The 14,052-nt window shown below is 35.4% G+C and overlaps 1 protein-coding gene across 1 annotated transcript in view; it reads left to right on the forward strand.

The window, feature by feature from the left end:
* Positions 1–14,052, forward strand: part of ABCA13 (ATP binding cassette subfamily A member 13) — a 161,822-nt gene that overhangs the window by 51,415 nt on the left and 96,355 nt on the right. Inside the window, exons 22-28 of the mRNA XM_030444664.1 lie at positions 2,320–2,496; positions 4,646–4,946; positions 5,785–5,899; positions 7,343–7,672; positions 9,571–9,640; positions 11,101–11,235; positions 12,517–12,654. Of these exons, the coding sequence (XP_030300524.1) occupies positions 2,320–2,496; positions 4,646–4,946; positions 5,785–5,899; positions 7,343–7,672; positions 9,571–9,640; positions 11,101–11,235; positions 12,517–12,654 (1,266 nt within the window). The remainder of the gene's footprint in view (positions 1–2,319; positions 2,497–4,645; positions 4,947–5,784; positions 5,900–7,342; positions 7,673–9,570; positions 9,641–11,100; positions 11,236–12,516; positions 12,655–14,052) is intronic.

Here is a 14,052-nt window from a genome sequence, read left to right on the forward strand (position 1 = left end):
TGAGATATGGTTATAATTGGGGAACAGAAGGTCAGCAGAGAGTGACCAGGCTCTGACCCAGCCCTGTGAGGCCCAGGTGGTGCCATGGGGCTGTGCTAAGGGCAGACAAGGATATCAGCCTGTGGTTAGGAGTTTGGCCCAGATCACCTCATCCATGACAATGTCCATGGCCAGACTGTGATGTGATGGGAGCTACAGCCTGGGGCAGACCCAGCCACAGCTCTCTGCAGCTGCAATGGGAAGGGACTGGCTCTGGTTCTGAAATCTGCATGGGGTTGTCCAGCAGTGTCCCCTTGGGTCACAGCTGTCCTTGGCTGTACCTCTTCTGCCTTGGCACTAAACCCTGGCAGGCAGACCTGATGGAGTAGGGAGTATGCCCTTCAGGATCAGTCACATATCCAAAGGGAAATAGGTTATCACGGAGGAGATGGAGATTATTATGAGTAATTTGGGGTATATGGGGATTTAAGTGGGAGACAAGCAAGGATTATTGTGGAAATTTTAGTTAAAGCTTTTATAAGAATTTAATAATTAAAAAAAAATATGTCCCACTAGTAATAGGGTGGATGCATGATGATTAAAGTGATTGCTGACATTTGCCAGAAGGAACTTTCCATTCATTTTGCTGAAGATACTATTTCCATCCATTCCTTCTGGTCCTATCACAGTTCACTAAGGAGCAGAGGATATTTCCCTCCTCACTCCAACTTCCCTTGAGGCAGTTGTAGGGACTGATAAGATCTTCTCTCAGTCTCCTCTTTTCCAGACTCAACACCCCCAGCTCCCTTTATGTTTATAATAAACATAAAGTAAAATCTGTAGTAATCATGTTAGTAAAATCTGTATCTAATTGTTCTCAGTTTCCAACATCAAGTCTTCAGTCTTTATTCCCCTTTTATCCTCCGTTTGTGTATGTGGGGAATGGAGAGGAATTCTGTCCCAGGTTTGTAGTCTGCCCAAACTGCTTAGTTGTGATAATGTAGCACCTGATTAACAGTCTTGGATGGTGAATGCAGAAACTCATTTCAGTAGAATTGCTTATGAAACTAGTATTTCTTTATTTTAATGGAATAAAATTCTATAAAATTCTCATGCTATAATACCTTGTAAAGTTATCAATTTCTAAAACTTTTATAGTGCTATTTTGTCAGTTTTGGTGACTTATTTACTCATTTATCTACTGGAACAATATAAATATTTAACTGAGGCCAGAAGAGCTTGGGGCTTCCTTTTAAAATCCTTTCTTACTTTTTAAGCTAGCTTTGTGTGGGCAAGGAAACTAAACTCTTGCTTTCCAACCCAGCAATTTGCAATAATTTCCTTGGTGTCATGCATTTTATATAAAACCTGCCCTGTAAAAGCTTGTGGGTGCAGTCCTTACAAACCTTTCAAAGGGCATGGGGGGACAGTTGTGCTGCTAGCTCTTCTTTTAGAAGAGATTTCTGTGATTTCTCCTAGATTTGAAATGTTTTTTCATTGCCAAGGAATTGCCAGGCCCTTACAGGGGGCTACATGTGGCCTGGGATTTAACAGCCAGGGTAAAAAATAAAATTTGAATGTTTTGTCCATGCTACCTCTCTGCTGCCATTATTGTAATTAAATAGTTTTATGTTGATACAGAAAGCTAGAAAAAAATACCTTTGACATCACCACTCAGAACCTTGGTGACACCACCAAAATCACTTGATAGCTAGAAACCTTCTAATTTTTCACCTAAATTCATTGAAAAGGGCTATTTCTACATTCTCTACTAATGGACATAGACTTCCTTCAAATGTTCACTGTTTTTGGAAATAAGGCTTTAGTTGAGATATGCATCCATCCTGGATCCATGGACAAGGCTGAAATGAGGACTTTTAGGCTTTTCTCAGATGCTTGTTAAATCTAGAGATGATCTATGCTCTACAGAACAGGGTGCTTGAAATATTTGCAGTGTCAGGGGGAGAAGAACTTGCCAATACCTAACTAGATAAAAGAGATGGATCTCTGTTGTGATGTTTACAATGCAGTAACTCACTTGTATTTGTGGGAGTAGATATGGAAAGGAAATGTTAAAAAGATCTTACAGCTTCAAGGACATGGTCTCTTTTGAGAACTTTGCTGGAATTTGTTACACTTTTGTTGCTCTGAAATTGAAGGACAATGTAGCTGAGGACTTGAAAAGCCACTGAAACCTGAACCAAAAGTTCACACTAAAACTTAGGTTTTTTTTAAAAGTTAAATACAGAGACTATTTACCCTTAAGTTGTGCAGTGGGAACATAAATTTCTGCATGGTTCATTAAAACTAAGGAAGCCCCATTTTGTTTCCTCATGCTAGAAACTACAATGAACAAGATGCTTAACAGCTCAGCAAGTAAACAGATTGACCTGTTGTCACAGCTTGTAGTAAATATCTCTTCCTGTGTGTTGCTGGACCGTTTCCAGCCTTTTGACTCTGTTGAGAAACTGGAGGAGAAGGCTCATGAACTCATGCAGCAAAATAATTTTTTGGCTAGTAAGTACCTTGTTTAAAAATATATTGACAGAAACATTCAGACTTCGTAGTTGTCTGTGCTTATTGATAAGGTAAGCTAAGCTTACACAATTTTAAAGTATTTATTAAAATACATATAATACAGTAAAAATAAACCACATTTAGCCCAGAGATATCCTGCAATATTTGAATGGTGTAATATATGTTGTAAAGATTAATTATATTGTTTTAATTGTGGAACTGCCAAATGAATCATTGAAGTCTGTTATTTCTAACAAAATGTTGAAAAGAATATTCATAAATATTTAAAGTTGAGCAAAAAGAGCAGAAAAATTTATAGCACTTAAGAAGCTCATCTAGTTTAGATCCTTTTGAATTTTAATTTTTATATTCTTGTCTTTGTAAAAAGGAGTAAAGAAAGGTTGTTTTTTGTGTGTGAGTGTGTGTTTTATTCTTAAACCAACACCTCAGATAAAATATCCTGTTTATTCAAGGTAATTATACTATCACACAATGGATATATTTCTTCTCTGGCATAGCACTCTTTGTCTTTCTCCTGAATTATATCCTTATGGCTGAGAATCAATTAATTGAACAAAAGAGTTTAAAAAAAAAAGGATTTTTTTTTGTTACTGCACACATTTTCTCTTCATGCATGAAAAGGTTTAATTGCATGCAGCCTTTCCAAAAGAGAGCCACATGTAAGTCTATATGAAGTGTGCCACATTTTCCCCTCCTGTTGTTTTGACTTTTATTGTCTCTCTGGACTCCTGTAAGTACAGAACAAAAGACATGGCAAAGCAGCTCTTGGGATTGAAAATACTTGGTCTGAAATCCTATATTCATTCTGTAACCTATGCAGTTCCACCTTTTGCAGAATGCTGAAATTACCATGCTCCATCAATATAAACCCCAAACTCCATACCATAACATAAGAAAAATTCTGAGGAGTACTTCATAGGGAATTATATTGCTTTCCCCTTCAATGTCAGAAACAGATCTTGTTCCTCAGGAAACTGAATTTTTACGTTCTAGGTCCATTTTTGTTTCCACTCGCCTAGGGAAGGGTCATATGCCAACAAAAGCCAAGATGTTTCAAGTGAGTTTTTTCAGTACTGTGGCCTTATGATGTCTTCCCATGCTTGAAGATGGAAGATGACATTTTAAGGGACCTAATATGCCCAATATACCAATATTGCGTTGCCAGATATAGGCATACATTCCTTTCCATAAAAGTTATGAAACTAAACTGGAATTTTCCTTTCTTTCTTTGTTTGTAGCCTTCAAAGCCATTGTAGCCTCATTAAGTGCTTTAGGAAATTAAATGTTTGCATAAGTGGGAAAGTAATGTTGGCCAGTTGGAAAAAATTAGCTTTACAGTAAAGTATTTGATATAGTATTATCTTTCAGTGAGCCAGGCTGTAGGTAAGACATCACCAAAAGGCAAAAAAAAAAAAACCAAAAACAAAAAAAACAACCAACATTTCACATTCATCAGGAAGTCCTAAAGAGTCTGGGTCATCCAGAAAGAAAATACAGCCAGCCTGCTGTGTTTGACTTCAATTTTCCAGATACAGATTAAACTTTGATCTGTTTTTTCTTTTTTTTTTTTTTTCTTTCTTTATTTAAAATTATTTTTAATAATAAGATAGGGACAATAAACGTGAAAGTTCTGCTGTGCTAAACCTAAACCAGAAGGTTTGTAATTAACTAAGAACAAAAAAGACAAACAGCTTTTTAATTTGAATTTTAGTGGGTTTAGTGAATTTTAATTGTTTGGTACTATTTACTTTGTCACTCACTTCCGGGGATTGATATCCCCTGATGGACAAAATTTATGGCCACACATTTCACTGTGGAATTGATATCAGTCCTCAAAAAGTGGACTGGGTACCAGAAAAACAAATCACAGAAGGAATTTTCTCAGGTTAAAATGGTTGTTACAAACCTAATTATAGTGTGAATAATTTTTTACGTTTTCTATTCATGAAGGAAAAAATATAGGTCTCTATGAAGCCACCATTCTTGTGTTGGAGGTCTCAAGAAACTTTAGGGACCTGCTCTGACAGGTGAATGTGTTGTACTGTTGTATAATTGGCCATGAGATAGCTATGAAAATAGCATAAACCATGTAAGCCTGGGTATGAAGCTGCTTTTCTTCTTGTGTCAGGTATCATCTTTGACACACCAGGGAACAAGACACAGGATTCTGGCAATCTCCTTCCACAACACATTTCATATACAATTAGAACCAGTGTTCTCTACAGCATGAGAACAGATCTGATTAAAAACCCAGCGTGGAAATCCCATCCCCAGAAGCTGCCAGCTGATGGGTTTAAATACAACCACATCTTCATTCCTCTGCAAGACATGATTGAAAGGGCAATTATTTCAGCACAGACTGGGACAGATACCTCAGAGCCAGCCATTCAGGTGCAAGCCATGCCTTACCCTTGTCATACGAGTGATCTGTAAGTAAACTTTCAGGCTTTTAATTCAAAATGTTACCCTTATTAGATTAGTGCTAGCAAACTTGGGAAGCAATTTGGTCTTTGTGGTGGATGAATGTATATCTCAGCACAGGACTGAACCAGTATAACCAGTACCAGAATACTGCAGCATAGCAAGTATTGTTTAACAGCTGTGACCATGACACATTATACAACTTCTGTGTGGCAAATTACCCCTGTATATATATATGTATGTATATATATATATACTGTAGAGTTGTCTGATGGTCAGAGTCTGTCAACATACTGTTCAACTAACACTGTATGCTCAGAAATCCACTTTCCATCCTTAGCTCTTGTGTACACAAGCTGTAAGTTGGTCCCTGGTAGGTGTTGAAATACAGTGTAAGGTTGATGAAGCAAAAGAAAAATGTAGGATTGTTCCTTTTAAAAGTATCAAAGCATCCTGAATATTAGAATGTAAAATTAGGCAGTGGTAATAAATCTGTTAAAGTGGGGCAGAAGTTGACTGGCTAATGTCATTCTTTTTTGTCCAAATATATTACTTTAGCAAAGACACAAATCTGAAATCTCTTGAACTTTTAATGGAACCTCGAAGATTGATTACATCAGTTGTATTGCTGGCAAATACTAAGAAAATGTTATAGTACCAATACATCTGTTTAGTTTGTTTCATGAAAAATAAGCAATTTCAACCAGAGCAAGGGTAATTCTTATTGCTTGTGTCAGGTGTTTTGTACATATTTTGAAGATAGTCCCAGTATTAACCTATTAACATTATGCTAAAAAATATTTTACCTTTACGGGCTAACAGCTTTGCATGAATGTTCTTTCACAGATTCTTGAATAATATAGGATTTTTTTTCCCACTTATGATGATGTTAACATGGATGGTTTCAGTTGCTGGCATGGTTCGCAAGCTGGTTTATGAAAGAGAAATTAATCTTGAAGAGGTAAGAGGTAGATTAGAATACCTGAAAATAAAATTGATTAACTAAGGTGTACTAAAGTACAAAACATGAACTTTGAGCTACTTTTATGTGCTTATAATCAAGCTAGGTGTGTTTTCACTTGTTTCTTCTGGGCAGCATGTTCTAGCTCTAGCTGCTTACTCAGCCTGACATTATTTGAGCATCAGTCCTCTTAGTAAAAAGAGAACAAAAAGCAACAACCAGAAGATCCATAAAACTTGAAGCTGAAAACTATATTTTGGAAGAAGTAATTATTATTAGAGTTGTTTTTATTTGTATTGTTTTTCATCTTTCACTATATGTGATCTAAAATGAAAAAATGTTCCTAAACCAAATTAAAAATTTGGCATGTACTGTGTAAATATCAGACATATGAGGGAGGATGACACAGGAAAAATAAGACAATTATTTGCTTGTATCAACGGCTAGTCTTAGCAGGTGCTAAGCCCATGGAAGGACAGTTAATTATATGACACATATTTGTATGTATAAATACATATATATTTTAAAAACAATTATAGTGGTATTTATATGCTGGAATAATCTTTTTTCTTTTGGAAAATTATCTTGTTTCTCTAAACTTTGTGGTGTAAGGCTTTATTTCTTTTATGCTTTAAAACAGTAAATCAACTTAATAAATTTACTTTTGCTCATCTTATGAAAGATGCTTCAGAAGTATTATTAATATGTTTCTGGAAGCATATATATATATATATATATATTCTGGAAGCATATATATAGAATCATAGAATCATAGAATTGGCTGGGTTGGAAGGGACCTCAGAGATCATAGAGTCCAACCCTTGAACCACTGTTGCGGTTGCTAGACCATGGCACATGTATATGTGTTTGTTTGTTTGTTTGATTTAAGTGGGGTGATACCTCATACATGGATATATTATTTGCATGCTAATACATCAAAGTTTGCTATCATATCCAAATGTTGATATATCGTATCCAAATGTTGTTTTAGTTCAGCAACAGGCTGGAAAAAACCTTTGCTTGTGTAGTGCTGTATATATCCTCAGTACTTTTTAGAGTATAAAAAGGCAAACTCCTTACTGAAGGACCCAGTAATCTGACATCTGGTCCTGCAACCTCATGCGAGAGTCACATCTGAACACTGGGATTAATTCAGTTGGTATGTGATAAACTTAGAGGCAGCCCTGCTCAGAACTGTGTTTGATCCAGGTGAGAGCAGAAGTAGCATGGGAAAAGAGAAACAAGATGAGCAATTTAAGGCGAGGATGACATCCTTTGGAGAGCTGGTAGTGTCTTGGTAGCAACATGGTCTGCTTAAATAATAATAATAAATAAAAAAATTTAAAAATAAAAAAAAAAGGAAGGGAAATAAAAAAGTAGAAAAAAAAAAAGGAAGAAAATTTGTTTCCTAACTTTAACTCTCTTTGCTGTATTGTCTTGCAGTATATGAAGACAATGGGTGTACATCCAGCCATTCATTTCTTTGCTTGGTTTCTGGAGAATGTCATTGTAATCACAATAAGCAGCTGTGCTCTGGCCATCATTTTGAAAGCAAGTGGTATCTTTGCTTATAGCAATGGCTTCCTCATCTTCTTTTTTCTTCTGGATTTTGGAGTTACAGTGATTATGTTAAGCTATTTTTTGGGATCATTTTTTAGCAGTGCTGATACAGCAGCTCTCTGTGCCAGCCTGATGTATATGATCAGTTTTTTACCCTACATAGTTCTGTTGGTCCTGCAAAGCCAGTTGAGTTTCATCAACCAGATTATAATGGTAAATATTTTTTTCCTTTTCTAATTTTTCTCCCTCAACTATGCTGTGGATTTCAATAGTTTTGAAACTTTAGACTATAACGTACTTATTTTTCCCCAGGTTTTTTTTTGGTTTTGTGTCGTCGGAAATAAATCATCTTAATAGATACCCAAATGAAAGAATATTTTGAATGTAGAAAGGGATAAAAAAATACTTTTTCAGGAAAATTTTGTAAATCCTACAGAAACCATAAGAAAGATGCATTCCTCAAGATCATGAGTTCTCCTTCTTTTTGCTTCAAAATATTTGTAATGTTTGTGTACTTCTGAGCACACCTGATGACATACCACTCCATAAAGTTGTTATTTGTTTGGAGGAAAACTAGTGATTGATTCTCTGTTGAGTGCAATGGGGCATTAGTTCAGAAATTTTTCCAGTGTTAATCTAGCCATACAGTCTGAAAAATGTGTTTCTCTGGCATCAGTTCTTCTGAGTCTTTTCCTGTTTTATGTGGGCCAGAGGCTGTTTTATGTCATAAAATACAATATCCCTGACTAGGACATTATATATCACTATCATACAATGTAGACCTTATTTCACATGTTATGGCTTCACTCTTTCAAAATAAGTCACGTACAGTATTAATCTGGTGGAATAACTCATACACTACTAAAAATTCAGTTTGAATCTGCCAGATAAAATAATTTGGTTCTTTGCATACAAGTAAACATTGAAGAATCAGGGCAAAAATAGGGCAGAATGCCTTATTTTTCTATTTCTTGTTCTCTGGTTGTTTGTTGCTTTTTTTCCTTGATTTTCCCTTTTTGGTTTTTTTTTTCCCCCTTTCCTTTTGGCAACACAGAGGGGAAAAGTACTCATCAGATAACTTGCACACTTTGAAATCTATTACCTCAAAATAACTTCAGGTATCCCACATTTGCTGGAAATTAGAGGCAGCAGCATGTGAAAAAGGCAGTAATTTTTGAAGAGAGGAGTGATGCTACCAAGCAGATGGTGAAACCTTAGCAATGTAGTAAGAGGCAGGGACTCAGCTGATGGGAATTCACATGAACTTCTCTGTACAAAAATGTAATCCACTAATGATTTTGATTTTTTCTATATGCAGCCTATGTTATACTTGTTTCTTCAGACAGCTGGAAGGTTGTGTTCATCTTATTATAAATTTTTAGAACCTTATTTAACTGCATTATATTAAAATAAGAGATTTCAGCTCACTTTCAAACTGCAGAACTTTCTCTGAGTGATGTCTATTAATTTTAGTCTTGTTTTGGATCACCCCCTCAGCTTTCATGGGCTTGCCAGTGTTTTTCCACTGATAATCAGTCATACTTCCTTGCTATGGAAGGAAGCTTCCTTATGCTTCCATCAGTAATTTGCTTATTTTCCATATTATGTTTTTGTGATAGAGCATGATTATGTTGCTTCTTGGATGTCAAATGTTATTTCCTTTCACATAAATGCTGTTTCAGCATATAGAGCCAGTGTGAGTGTTCCCTCTCCCTTCTCAAGTTCTGGTCTTACAAAAATGAGTAGGACCACTGCTCTTACTATAGAAAGTATACTCCTTTGCATGCTTTTAGAGTGTTACACATAATTACACATACACACCATAAAAATCTACCACATATTGAATACATAACTTTCTATAAAATGACGTATTACTTTCTAATATTAATAACCATGTCAGTGGATCTCTTTTTAAAGTGGAGCTAATACTACTGCTCTATGTGGGGGAGTTTTGTTAAAAGGGAAATAGTGACCACTAGCTTCTGTGAAAGAAAGGTCTATTTATTTTATTTTGTGTTTGCTTTTAGTATCATAGGTTATTTTATTTCATGGAACTTGTTGATGACATGTTTTGTTTATTTTTCAATCCTATTTCTCCTCTGTTGTTGTAGTGTCTTCTGTCTACAACTGCCTTTGGGCAAGGAGTATTTTTCATTACATTTTTCGAGGGTCAAGAAACAGGTAAGCTCTCTGGTTAGTAGAAAAGCTTTGCAATTATTACATAAAAGACTACATTTTTAGAGGCTTTACATCTTGTTTTGAAAAACAATCTAATCATGAATAAGCAGGATAGATCCTAGCAGAACAAAAACCTCTTTAGTGTTGCTTGAAAACCAAGTTAAGCTTGTGCCACTTTCTAGCAGTAAATTAAAGTGATCTTAGTATTGCTCTCTTTGCAATACTGATTGAAGGCAAGCTTTCCCATCCTGATAAAATGAGTGTATTCAGTAAATAAAATTGTTCTGTTTCACTAAGGATAAACTTTGTGTTTAGCGAATAAGTATAAAGTATTAACTTTATATTTCATTTATTACACAAGAAAAAATTGTTTGGAAACTGGCTGAATGTTCTGATAGATTTCTATGTATTTTAACATGGTGATCCCTACTATCCCCAAGCTAAGAAGAGCCCACATTGATGCTGAATTTTAGGAAAGTAAGAAGTAAATTCCTGAGCCCTTGATAAATGTCTAGAAAGAATATGCAATTATGTATATTTTTTTTACAACTATAGCAGATCGATATTGATGACAGTGGATGTTTCAAACCACTAGGCATTGAAAAACTATCATAATGATATAAAAGTTGGTAAGAGAGGAAGAGACAGTTGCAGAAAATATTATTTAAATTTTTCACCGGACACTTCATCAAAATGGCTCAACCTTACTGATGAAAGGACAAGGCGTGTTTTGCAGAAAACCTGCTTTTCTGGACAATTGTAGAAAACCAAGTATAGAAACAGTATTGTGACTTGCTGTACCTCAAGTAAAGTAGCATTTAAAGAAGAAAATACAGTGCTTCATATTAATCTACAGTTTGGTTACTTTTGCTTTTTATTCAGCCATATGGTTGCTTTCTCTGTAGTACAGGTGTTTTGACCCTTTTTCCTTTCATGTTTTCTGCAACATAACAATTTATTGGTAGAATATTCAGTGAGTTTATCTCCTGAATGCAGTCAACACACACAAGAAATTACTTCCTTGTTATTATTCATGGATTTAAATTTTTAGATTTAGCAATATAGAAATTACTTTAAACTTTGTGTAACCCATTTCTTTATAACAGCAGATTGGCACAAGGTCTGATTCATTGAAGAGGTCAGTGCTCCATTTTATCAGACAGTCAGAGTTCTTTTTCTTTGGCTAAATTAAGGACCAGCTAAAACTTCATAACCAGACCTTTCTACAACAGTTCCTCTGCATTTTCCCAGCAGCTGTGTCACCTGCTGTTCAAAACAGAGGCTTACAGAGGCATAGCAATTCATTTCTGTTCATTAGAATTACTGTTATTAACTACAGTCTTTTTTGTGTCTGCTTAAATACCCACAAGTGTGCAGTGTTGATGTGTTTCTGATCTTTAATGCTGGACTGATTTAGATTTGACCTTTTGAAAAACATTTATTATTATTGCTCTTACTACCAGGAATTCAGTGGAATAATGTACACCAGTCAATTGCACAAGGAGGACACATGACCTTTGGGTGGATGTGCTGGATGATGTTCTTTGACTCCATTTTATATTTTATAAGTGGCTGGTATTTCAGCAATATTATTCCTGGTAAGAGTTCTTATTTCATGTTTTTGAAGAAGTTATTGAATGAAATGGATAGAATTATCTTTGTTCATTGTATGCAACTAAAACAAAAATGTATCTTTTATGAATTGAAGTTTAAGTGTGCAAAACTGCCTGACTCCATTTAGGGACTAGGTAAGAAAGTATTCTTACACACAAAAATATTGAGTAGTGCTAACACATTAATTAGAATTTGTAGCCAGGAATGAAATATCCTTTGTTTTCTTACAAGGATGACTAATATATGAAGGACTTAGGAATTGTTAGTTCACAGTAACAGAAGTCAGTCTAGTAGGAAAACTTCCTGTGAAAATAGTGAATCTTTTGAGTCAGTACTTGGGCTGAAACCTATGAAGAGGATTTCAGATCACAAACCCTTTGAACTACCTGGTACTTTGCTCCTCGTCACTCTGCCTTCCAGTGCATAAAGAAAACTAAATAATTTCTTTTTTAATTAACCAAGTTTTGTGAATAATATTGAGTTAGCTGATGCATTTTTAAATTGTTGCCGAGTGCCTCAAATAGCTGTTTGAAATTTACCTTTCCTTTGATTTTCATATCTCACCTTTCAGCTACTCTGTATTTGGTTTAAAAATATAACAATAAAATATTAATTGTGCCTTGAAAGTTAAGGAAGTGTGGAATATACAACCGATTTTTGTGACCTTTAGCTTAAATTGACATCTTCCCTTCAGTGTCAATGATATGTAACTCCAAATACAAGGAGAGTTTATTGTGTGATTACTGAGTGAAGCCTGAAATGCCAAAGTTTAGGTTGTGTGTAGGAGCATACTTTTGCTTCTTTTGTTTGTGTGCTACTGTAAATGTTTTCTATGCGGGTTGATGTATTTAAATGGTACAGACAGTACAGGAAGCCTAATCCTTAATTAATGGTACAATGGACTATTGTTATAATAAAACCCAAGACCCTATCTTGGCAGGCTCGTTGATGCAGTCTGTGTTCTCTAGGTTGCAAGGTTATGGTAGGCTGTACCTACATATTGGTAAATCTATGATTTAAAAGCTGATTTGGTTTATAGGGAAGAGCATAGTATCACTGAGGATTGGTTATTTTATGGCAGGACCTGGTGGTGTGGCCAAATGATTTATTTGCTTTATTGAAGTTTGTTAAGTGCATCTAAGAGTTTAATCTAATTAAATGGTGTAACTGGCTCTTTGTAAGTAATGAGAGGACATTAGTAGTGCACAAAAAAATATGAAATTGCTATAAATTTTGCAAAAGTTTCTATGATAATTATTGTCTAGGAAAATTTGGAATAAAGAAACGATGGTACTTTCCCTTTACCATTTCCTACTGGAAGAACCTGTGTGGTGCAGAGAGGAGGAAGAGACATTTTTTGGATTCTAGTATGTTTTTCTTCAATGAAAACATCCAAGGAAAAGGTTTGTAGTTGTAGAAGAATTTTAATACCAGTGCTTTTCTGAAAGTTGTGCTAATCTTGATCAATCTGTTTTTATCATTGCTTGGTCCTATGTGTTTTTATATTGTTCCTTTCTCTTCTCCACTATATAGAATATATTTTGAACACTGTATATACTAACTGTTAATTGTGCTGTAATGCTTGAATAGTTCAGTTAAAACTATTGTACACAAATATTTTTTAAAAATGTAACAAGTGTTTCTTGGGCTCATCATGTCCCTGTATTTATCCTTTTTACTTTGTTAGGATCCTCTGAAGTTCCTTGAACCCTTTCATATTCTGAATGTATCTGGTTTTGGGCTTTTTTTTCCTTTCTTTTTTTTTTTCTTTTGTTTAAAAAGCTAATGTTATTTTAACTGATTTTTGTCTGCCTTTTGTCTGACCTTTACTGTTCTTTAAGCATTCGTGGAAAAAATATCAGTATGAATTTTACCTGAATTTCTGCAATTTGTTACTATTTCATTCTGTTGAGATAATTGTCATTGTTCCTTAATTAAATGGAAGATTTTCAATGTTTCCCCTTGGGTTCACTGTATCCTCTCTGAAAAGCAAAGGAAAAAATACTCCTCTGGTCCTGAAAAGTTACTAGTGTGGTCTCTGGCTCAAGTCATCCAAGTGTTTGCTCACAACTTTGTGGATGTGTTCTTCTCTCGTCTCCTCAGCTTGAACTGATGCACCTCGTGCTTGGTAGCAAATTGCCTGTGTGCAATGCACACAAAGGAACTTGTTCTCTTTCATAAGAATTGGGCATCATTCTACTGACTGACAACAGGACAAATGCACTCATAGATAATTTCTTTGTAACACCAAAGTGCCTTGCTCCTTGGCATTCTCTTCACTCGTTCCATTTAGCCCAGATAAGGACTTGTTCAATGGAGGTGGAAAACACTTTGGAAATCAGATGTCTGTCAGGGAAAGGCTGAAGTGAAGTTTCTGTGAGCTGGAACTCAGACTCGAGTAGGACTGGCAGAGACTTAGGTGCTGAATGTATCCACTTGGAATTGCTCTTAAGAGAAGTCCTAGGGTGATCAGTTTACTGTTTGCAAGCAGTCAGGAGCTATTCATCTGAATCTTACCTTATGTACATTGTCTGAGGCTCACTGTATACTTCAAGTTCTTCTGTGATATTCCAAACGTGCAAATTTAGGAAGCAATGGAAAGGGCATGAATAATGTTTGGTGGTGGCTTTAGTCTCCAGACCAAAAGATAGACAAGCTATCTGTAAGACAGGCTTGAGGGTAAAAGGACCTCAGAAATGTTACAGCTTCTGGCTGCCTTGCTGGAAGGCAGCCTAAGCTTCTGGAAGAAAATATTTCTGAACATAAAATTGATTGTGGAGGGAGCAAAAAACTTTTTCATT

The sequence above is a fragment of the Calypte anna genome, chromosome 2, assembly GCF_003957555.1.
Source record: "Calypte anna isolate BGI_N300 chromosome 2, bCalAnn1_v1.p, whole genome shotgun sequence".
NCBI lineage: Eukaryota > Metazoa > Chordata > Aves > Apodiformes > Trochilidae > Calypte > Calypte anna.